At 49.1% G+C, this 9,659-nt stretch overlaps 1 protein-coding gene across 1 annotated transcript; it reads left to right on the forward strand.

Moving 5' to 3' along the window:
* Positions 1–1,778: 1,778 nt before the first annotated feature.
* On the forward strand, positions 1,779–5,874 carry PRDM8 (PR/SET domain 8). Its single transcript, XM_079920086.1, has 3 exons — positions 1,779–2,001; positions 2,997–3,228; positions 3,653–5,874. The coding sequence occupies exons 1-3, from the start codon at positions 1,783–1,785 to the stop codon at positions 5,263–5,265; spliced, it is 2,064 nt and encodes a 687-aa protein (XP_079776212.1). The 5' UTR covers positions 1,779–1,782; the 3' UTR covers positions 5,266–5,874.
* The last annotated feature ends 3,785 nt before the right edge of the window (positions 5,875–9,659 follow it).

The following is a 9,659-nucleotide window of genomic DNA, read 5'->3' on the forward strand; positions in this document are numbered from 1 at the left end:
TTGTTAGGTAGAACTGCATTTTAATGATTGGTCCCTGCTGTTGCCCGAAGTGACGGGGCGACCTCTCGGCACAATGAAACGCTTGTGTGAAAGAGACTTTTAAAAGGAAGAGAAAAATTGGAGCATAAAATGCTGAATTGAGGAAATTGAAAAGGAGAGAATAGGATTCCGTTGAAAAGGAGGTTCTGAGAGACTCTGAGGGATTTTTTAAAATGTATTTAAATTTGCAGTTGGAATCAGAAGGGCTACCTTGTGTTGGGTAAAATGCCCAGGGATAGATGCTGTAGCATAATAAAGTAAGTTTCTACTGTATGGATAATTTCTCTTATTCCTGCCTGGCATATACAGCCCATACTTGACATTTGGGGGATGTAGCAGAGTGAATGGAAAAGAGGCTGACCAAAGTTTCATGCTCTGTTAGCTGGAAATAAAAAAAATAAATAAAAGCACTACCTTGTAATCACATTTGCAAGATTAATTGGTTAATAGACATTAAGATAAAAATGAACATGACTAATATTATTCCATGAAGAACAGCTTCTGAGGAAAAGAATTAGGTTTCCCTTTCCTGCTACTTAAATTGTACAAAATATACTTAAATAACTGCCTATGGAGACGTTATTAGGGAAAAAAACAACAACTTGGAGGAATCTTTTAATCAGTCAGAAAGAGTAAACAATGCAGTTTAAAGCCACTTTAAATTTTAAATATCTGTTCTGTTTGTTTGTTTGTTTAATGATAAGTCTTGTGTGTGGGGGGGTGTCCAGTGGCAAAGAAAGGAAAATGTCTCCTTATGACAGCTTAATAATAGAGAGCTCTCCATCGGGGCATCACTTTCTGAATTACTGCGGATTAAACAGCTGGAGAGCCCACCGAGGTCTACTCAAGCGGGGCTGCCCCCTCTTGCCCAGACAAGGTCCTATCTGGGGGAGTGAGCATTCACCAATCATTACACACGCGGTATTTCAGACTGGGGACCCTTCAGTCCTGCCTTATACCTGCACACTTCATGAGGCACATGCGACTCTATCCACCCCCTTGTATAACAAGGTAACTGGGATTCACCCTCATCCATAAATAAGCGTGTCGAGAAAAAAATAATTACCTCTGCTTGCTGCTTTTAATTAAAGCCCTCGGAGGGATAGTGTTGGATTATGGAAATGAGCAGACACACGTCCCCTCTCGTAGGCTGCAGAGAAAGGTTAGCTGACATGGAATCAGTGGCCCTGACACTCTACTTGAAATCCATTCGCCATGCTCTGCTGTCTCCGCCTGCTCGCAAATGCTGCTCCCCTCTTTGGAAGAAAAAATAGAATAAAATCGGCTCCCCGGCGCCCAGTTCAATACATAAGAGTAGAAGAGAGGAGCTTTCTCCCAAGGGTTAGAAGTTTCTCTCAGTCTGGAAAGTCTATAGGGTAGTAAAAAATCCTATTGTTCTTCCCTTCTTTCTCCCTCCCCCCATCCTCCCCCAAGGTAATGAAAAAAGCGATCTTCTCTTTCCTAGCCCAGTTTTTCTTTCTCTCTAGCAGTCAGTCCGCTCTGAGCTCCCCCATCACAATTTTTTTTATAATTTTTAAAGGAAAAGAAAGCACTCTTCATTGGCATCTTTGTAATATGCCAGATTTAATCTGTCATTGGCTTTATTTTTGAAATAAGAGCGATGCAAAAACCAGGCAAATTCAAGAAAAATCTGTCTAGTAGTCAAAACGTTCTGCCTGGACTCATAGAGGCAAAAGGAGTAATGTAACTCGCTTCAATTGTCCTGTGTATCTGTCTTCAGTGATGGAGGATTTGGGCATCCAGAGAGGCATCTGGGATGGAGATGCCAAAGCTGTCCAACAATGTCTGACAGATATTTTTACCAGCGTTTACACCACCTGCGACATCCCTGAGAACGCTATATTCGGTCCCTGCGTCCTGAGCCATACTTCCCTGTACGACAGCATAGCTTTCATAGCTCTCAAGTCCACCGACAAGAGAACGGTCCCTTATATCTTCCGGGTAAGTCTTGGCCGATGCTGTGTAGGGTTATGAAGGTAATATCCTTTTGAAAATGGACTAAGAATCATTCTAATGGCAAGCTGAGACCGGTTCTGAATGTAGAAAACGCAATGATACGTGCCATTCTATTTTACACACCAAAAGTTAGAAAATGAAAATTAAACTCAGAAGTATTGTCAACTGGTTTTCCAAAATAAGTGACAAAAATTGATTTTGAATGCCAGATATGTCTAAATCAGTGCCTCAATTCTGGGCTTTCCTGGAGACGAACACCACTTCCTTAACATTTTGGGAGGTTTCACTAGGGTTGAGGCTATTTGCATACTAAGTACTTGCTAGAAGTACTTTTATTATAAATATTGGGTGCATTTGCCTTCCAATCCCAAGAGGCGTCTTGTTCCCTGGAATATTACTCTTTCTGGTTAAGCTAGCTAGTGCCTAGAGTTTGTATTTAAATAAAAATGTTAATGTTTTGACAATGAAACATCATTAAAGTCATATGTTTGAGTGTGAAAAGTCCTCTCACTTCCTATTCTTTCTTTACAAAGAACTATTAATTGTTTAAGCCAAAATTAGGAAGATGAGTGAATGCCACAGAATAATTTTTAAAACCTAAGCCTGCTTTTTACTTCTAAAACAAAGAAAATTCCCCATACTTTTGCAACGTGATATAATTTAGCAATCAATTCTCAAGAGGTTAACACTAATTTGAATTGTAAGAAGAAATTTGCTAACTTGGTGTTCAACCAATATACGATGACTTAAATAATCTACATAATTGATGAAGCTTTCTAGGAACATTATCTTGCCTGCCGACCACAAACATGAGGATGGATGTTAACTCGGGTCAAGTTTCTGGAAGCTTGACCTCAGATAATTCTTTGGGAAAGAATAACAGAGGAAATGGCCCTGGCTCCTGTGGCTTCATTCTCTCACAAGAGTTTCCCTCCCTCATCCCCTTCCTTCTTGTATTCTTTCTTTTTTCTAAACTGTAGGTAGACACCTCAGCGGCGAATGGTTCCTCAGAAGGTCTGATGTGGCTGCGTTTGGTCCAATCAGCCAGAGATAAAGAAGAGCAGAACCTTGAAGCCTATATAAAAAACGGACAGCTGTTTTACCGCTCTCTCCGCAGGATTGCCAAAGATGAGGAGTTATTAGTTTGGTACGGGAAAGAACTGACTGAGTTACTCTTGCTCTGCCCCTCTAGATCCCACAGCAAAATGAATGGTAGGTTGGCTCTCGACCTGCGTCTGGGCCCTTAGCTAGCGGGGGAGCGACGCAGGGAGCGGCGGGGCTCACTCTGGCGCCTCGGCGCGCCTTTCCTCCCTTGGAGTGCCTCATAGGGAGCTTCTGAGATATAGTCCGGAATGAAGCTGGGACAGCTAGGTGTAGGTGAGGATAACTCGGGGCACGCTTGGCTTAGTGACTGCACTCCCCTCAAATCATGAGGGAAAGTTAGATCGGGTCTTTCACGATGTTCTGTACTCAGGCACTCAGGCCCTGAGAAGCGAAGGTGGCTTTGTGAAGGGGGTGATGGCAAACTGGCCTAGAGACGATGCTGAGTAATCATGTGGTGTGTGTGTGTGTGTGTGTGTGTGTGTGCGCGCGCGCGCGCGCAATTGTGTGTATGTGGTGTTTGCTCACTAAGCAGGGTCGTCCCCTTACACATGCCTGGAATGCAGCCAACGTTTCCAGTTTGAGTTTCCCTATGTGGCGCATCTGCGCTTCCGCTGCCCCAAGAGACTTCACAGCGTTGATGTGAGCCCCCGAGAGGAGCAAGGCAGCGGCGTGGGCACCAAGGATCACGGGGGCGGCGGCGGCGGCAAGGACCAGCAGCCGCCGCAGCCGCAGGAGGCACCCTTGGGTCCCAGCCCCAAGTTCTGCAAAGCCGGCCCGGTCCACCACTACCCGGCCCCCTCCCCCGAGGGCGGTAACCCGCCTGCGGCGGGCGGCGGCGGCAGCAGCGCGAAGCCGTCCACGGACTTTCACAACTTGGCGCGGGAGCTGGAGAACTCCGGGGGAGCCAGCAGCTGCTCCCCAGTGAGGAGCCTCAGCGGCTGCAGCGACCACCAGGGGGCGGAGCTGAGTCCCGACGGCAACGCCGCGGGCGTGGGCAAAGGGAAGAGGAAATTCCCGGAGGAAGCGGCGGAGGGCGGCGGCGGCGGCGCGGGGCTGGTGGGGGGCCGGGGCCGCTTCGCCGAGCGGCCCCCGCCCGCCTCCAAGGAGGACCTGGTGTGCACGCCCCAACAGTACCGCGCCTCGGGCAGCTACTTCGGCCTGGAAGAGAACAGCCGCCTGTTCGCGCCGCCCAGCCCGGAGACAGGCGAGGCGAAGCGCAGCGCCTTCGTGGAGGTGAAGAAGGCTTCCCGAGCGGCCGGTGTGCAGGAGGAGGCGGCCGCCGACGGCGGGAGCATGGCCGCCGAGGAGCAGGACGCGAGCGGCGGCGGCTCCTCCACGCCCGTGGCCGCGTCGCCGGCTGGCTCCGAGAAGCTGCTGGCCCCGCGGCCCGGGGGAGCGCTGCCCGGCCGGCTGGAGGGCGGCAGCCCGGCGCGGGGCAGCGCCTTCACCTCAGTGCAGCAGCTGGGCGGTGCGGGCGGCAACGGCGCAGGGGGCGGTGCAGGCGCTGGGACCGCGGGCGGGGCGAGCGGTGGCCAGGGCGCAGCGTCGGACGAGCGCAAAAGCGCCTTCTCGCAGCCGGCGCGCTCCTTCTCTCAGCTGTCCCCGCTGGTGCTGGGCCAGAAGCTGAGCGCGCTCGAGCCCTGCCACCCCGGAGACGGTGTGGGCCCCACCAGACTGTACCCCGCCGCCTCCGATCCTCTGGCCGTGAAGCTCCAAGGAGCTGCGGACCTGAACGGAGGTTGCGGGTCTCTGCCGAGCGGCGGTGGCGGTGGCGGCGGCGGGCTGCCCAAACAGAGCCCCTTCCTCTACGCCACCGCCTTCTGGCCCAAGAGCTCCGCCGCCGCGGCGGCCGCGGCGGCTGCGGCCGCCGGGCCCCTGCAGTTGCAGCTGCCCTCGGCGCTCACGCTGCTGCCGCCCTCCTTCACCTCTCTGTGTCTGCCCGCGCAGAACTGGTGCGCCAAGTGCAATGCTTCCTTCCGCATGACCTCCGACCTGGTGTACCACATGAGGTCGCATCACAAAAAGGAGTACGCCATGGAGCCCTTGGTGAAACGAAGACGGGAGGAGAAACTCAAGTGCCCCATTTGCAATGAGTCCTTCAGGGAGCGCCACCACCTCTCCAGGCACATGACTTCGCATAATTGACACGGAAAGGACTCCAGCTTTCCACGCGCGAACACGCATAGTCGAGCCTTGCAGGAGCAAACACACGAGGACATCCACCACCTCCTTGTGACCTGAAACATCGCACCCAGACACACACACGCACACACCCACACACGTGCTCTGCCCCCCCCAACCTTTACATCCAAGTGTTTACCCGTGACCTACACTGCACACACACACACACACACACACACACACACACACACACACACGAGACAAGATGGTGGATTTTTGATTGGGTGGGGTGTTTAAGAGGTTTTCTTTTGAATGCACGTATTTTCACTTTCCCCAAAACAAAGTACATTTTTTAAAATGTCATATATTGCAACATATTGATGCATTTGTCATACGTTTCTACTTAAATTATTAAGCACTTACGATTTAGATGGAATAATATGTAAGGGCAAAATTTATTTTAGATATAAAGTAAAGGAGGAGGGTGAGATGCTTTCTGCATCTCTTGATTACAGTTTGTGTTCCTACAAAAATAAGCAAAACAAATAAAAAGAGGGTCACCATTCAATTTAAGTTTCCAGGGGGAAGTGCATGTATCATGAAATGATTATGGACTTCAATGAAGAATGTCATCATTATGTAAATATGTATTTCCTTTTAATACAAACTGTAATTTTGTGCCAGTGAAATGGAGTCTGAATAGTTATGTGTTTCTTTTATCCCTGGAAAGATTTATTAAACTTTATATAGATTATCTGGATATGTTGGATGCTTTGACAATAAATGACTATTTTCTTCAAAGCAATTATTGGGAAGGTGTTTTAAAATGTTTTTTGTAGCTAAGGGCTACACTCTGAGTATGTACCATATATTTTCATTGAGTGCCCGAAAAGAAGGGGAAGAAACTGCAGAACAGAGGAACGATAAACCCTACCCCACTTGTATTATTTACTCTAAGCCAGTTTTGAGCCTAAAAGTGGGAAGACAAAGTCTGATTATTATTTGGAAAATCTTTATCTGGAGAGTGTTGAGCTTCTTGATCAAAGGACAAATCATCTAAACAAAGATGCCTGCCATGAAGCTAACCTGTCCCTGGGATGTCATCATCTTTTCAGCAGCAGGATAACTAGCATTTTCACAAGTGGCCAAAGACAAATAATTTTCAGACCTGGATCAGGGAGACCAGGTGAAAAGCCCACTTTAGGTTCTACTAGTGATGCTTACATGGAAGAGTATCTTGTGCTCTAGAACCCTTCAGCTTTCTGTCATTACCCATTAAGAGACTCTATGGAGAGCTTCTTTAGAAACCAAGGTGAAATGGCCATGGTAGTGTATGTATTGGCCCAGTTTTCCCTGCACAGACTTGAACAGCCGCACAGCCTCTGGAAAAAAACTAGCCCTGGAGCATTACAATACAGAAGACCTTGAGAACTTTCCTCTTCTCCCTGCCCTTTGTCTTATGAAATGTCCCTCTGTACTCTTCATATAGTGACAACAGTTCTGAAACAGAGCGTATGTATGTAGGTGTATGTGGTATGTCCAGAAACCATTAGATGCAAAACCAAATGAATGATGATCCTTTAGGTCTTAGGGTAGCTTGTACTTAATCCATGGACATCTTCAGAGTCACTCCATAGGTGCTCTAGAAACCAATATTACACTGTTTTATCTATCACAAGAGGTGTTCTTTCCCATTTGTAATTCCTTCCTTCACATCTTGCCAACCCTCCCCTATGTCAGAAGAAGGATATTTGTGAAAAGTTCTGAAATGCGAAACTTGCACAAGGTCTCATTGCAGGCCTTCGATGGTTTTCCCTAAAAGGATTTTGAAACCTTCATTATCTTAAGAGGACTACATAACGAGTTACCATTAGGCAGGTAGAGACCAGGGGTAAGGCAAAGAGATGTATCCATAGTGTGATTGGTGGAAAAAGCAGGTTGACTTTCTTAAGATTATCCAAGTACTTTTTGTGCTACATTTCTTTGAGGCCTGATCTCACTTTTCCTAGGCAACAGTTAGGTGATCTGAAACACTAATCCCCAGCAAAGTGTGATGAGAAGAACAGTCCAAAATTCCCGTTCTAACTCTTCTCTGCATGACGAGTATGACCTTGCGTCATTATTGGTATCATTAATTTACCTACATTTTGGTTTTCTTATCTGTACAATGAGTGAGACAGGTTCTGCTATCTTTAAAGCACTTCTGGCACTGGAGAATTGTTTTTTCTAATGGTCTAATAGGCTCCAATGAAATCTAAAGGAGGCTTTCTAGAGAAAAGGCCAAGATTGCTTTGGAGTAAATTTGATGGCAAGAAGTGAGAAAGATATTTGGAGGTAAATGGAAGGTGGTCCGCAAGAGATCCTTAAACCACTATGCCTGAGAGGCTGACTAAATTGTCCATGCCTGGAACACTAGTGGATCTCTAGAGCAAAAGTTTCTTAAAAACCAACCAACCAACCCAGGTTGCATAGGGCCTAACTTAAAAACAAAAACCAAATAACAAACAAAAAACCCTGGAATGCCCCTTTGTTTCTGTCCCATCCTTCCAGAATCTTCCTTTCACTAGTTTTATTACATGTTGGGGATTCAAAGATGAACTTAGGTCTATAGAAACAGTAAGTAAATACTGCTTTTTGAAAAAGACTTCCCCATAGTGTAGAATCTTATTTTTTGAAGAACGCATGTAGACAATTTTGAGCTCCCCCTGTGTTTTCCTTTACATGGTCATTAATTTAATCACACAATCAGGAAGAAAGCCGAGCCTTGGCTGAGCTAATGCCCAGGCAATCCAGGTAGGTGTGTTAATGGCAGACACTCTAGGGCTGGGCAGTTTTGCTGACCAGTCTGCTTACAAGACTTTCTTTGGCCGGAAGCAGTAGGGGAAGGGTGCCCAAAGCTAGTTTTGCCTTCAGCCAAGACAAACTGAGAAATGTTTTATTTTAATGTTGCATTTTCAAGCTTTCGGATGTATCTTAACTTTGTCAAATGAGAGTTTCTAAAATCCCATAACCCCACTCATCTGCCAGGCTAGCTGAGGTTGCGGGCTGAAGCCGTAGGCGTAAATGTCTGCACCCAGCTGCGGAGCAAACAAGGTCACAGGGTCATGCAGGCTTGTGCCGTGAAGTCCAGGCTGGGGGCCTGAGCTCCGAGTGCCTGCCGAAATCGCACGTCCCGAAGACTGGGGAAAAGGCAGCTCAAGCAGCTGCCGCACCAGCATTTGCTGTGTCCCAGTCAGGGGCAGAATGCTTGAGATTGACCCGGCGCCTAGCGTCTGCGATCTCCAAGCGTGCTCTCTGCGCGGATTGCGAACCCCTCTCCTCTTTGGGCGTTTGCGAGTGGGAGGGGGGACGCCTTTATTTTCCCAAGATGAGCTTGCAGAGTGTAGCTGACGCGTACAGGCGTGCGGAAACCGGAGGGTTGGGGAAAGAATGCACGCACATCTCTGCACCTGTTCGCAGGCGCTGGAGAGCCGAGACCGAAACCGGACCCACCTGGGAAAGTTCCCAAGGTCCTGGGCCCACTCCTAGGCTCTGTAGCTCTCCGAGGCCCAGAGGACCTTGTGTAGCCTTCGCGCCCGCGGGCCAGCCCGTTTCGAGCACGTGCTGCCGCAGCCGCCGCAGTCGGGCGCCTCGGTGGAGGTGAAGGGACAGGGGTCCAGCGGCATGGTGCATTTCTCCCTCCCACTCCCGTCTCTGAACCGCTGTGCACCGCCCGCTTTCCGTCCTCTATTAAGTTTGCCCTCCCCGCAGCTTATCTCTTTAGGCGCCCTGTCCAGTGAGCGTGACCCCCAGCGCGGAAACCTGGGACACCCGGGACAAGTCATACCCAGAAAACGACCAGGAAGTGCACGCCCTACTCCCCCGACTCCGAGGGCCCCAAAGCGGCCTCGCCTCGTGAGTCAGGGGCTTCTCCTCTCTTTCTCCATCCGTGTCCATGATCGGCCCAGACTCCCTTCCGCCCGCTAGGACCGTGCAGCCGGCTCGGGTGGAGGAGTCCACGACTGGTCTGCAGGGCCCCGGGCAGATGCCCTTAGGGAGGCGCACAAGCCCAGGTCTGTGGCAGCCCTCAGCCCTCGGCGGCGCAGAGACTCGGCGCGTAAGCGAATCATCGCCGACCGACCGACCTAGCGCGGGCAAGCGCGGCGACCGAGGATCCACGCGCAAATCTAAAAAAGGCTTTAGATTTCTTTTTTCTCCCCTTGCCCAATCCCATATTCTGCAATCGGTTAGCTTATTCTGTGGTATCTCCCGTTTCCCCTTCCCTCGATCCCTCCTGACTTCCACGCTCTTTTCCGTCTCTTAAGTACTTCTGGAGATTTGAGATCTTTCCTGGAGTTTTATTAGGAAACCCCTCTTTGATGATTCTCAAGCATTCAGACAACTAACTCCTATGGTAGTCTCACCAGACCAACGGGAGA

Source organism: Stenella coeruleoalba (assembly GCF_951394435.1).
Source record: "Stenella coeruleoalba genome assembly, chromosome: 4".
In the NCBI taxonomy this organism is placed as follows: Eukaryota; Metazoa; Chordata; class Mammalia; order Artiodactyla; family Delphinidae; genus Stenella; species Stenella coeruleoalba.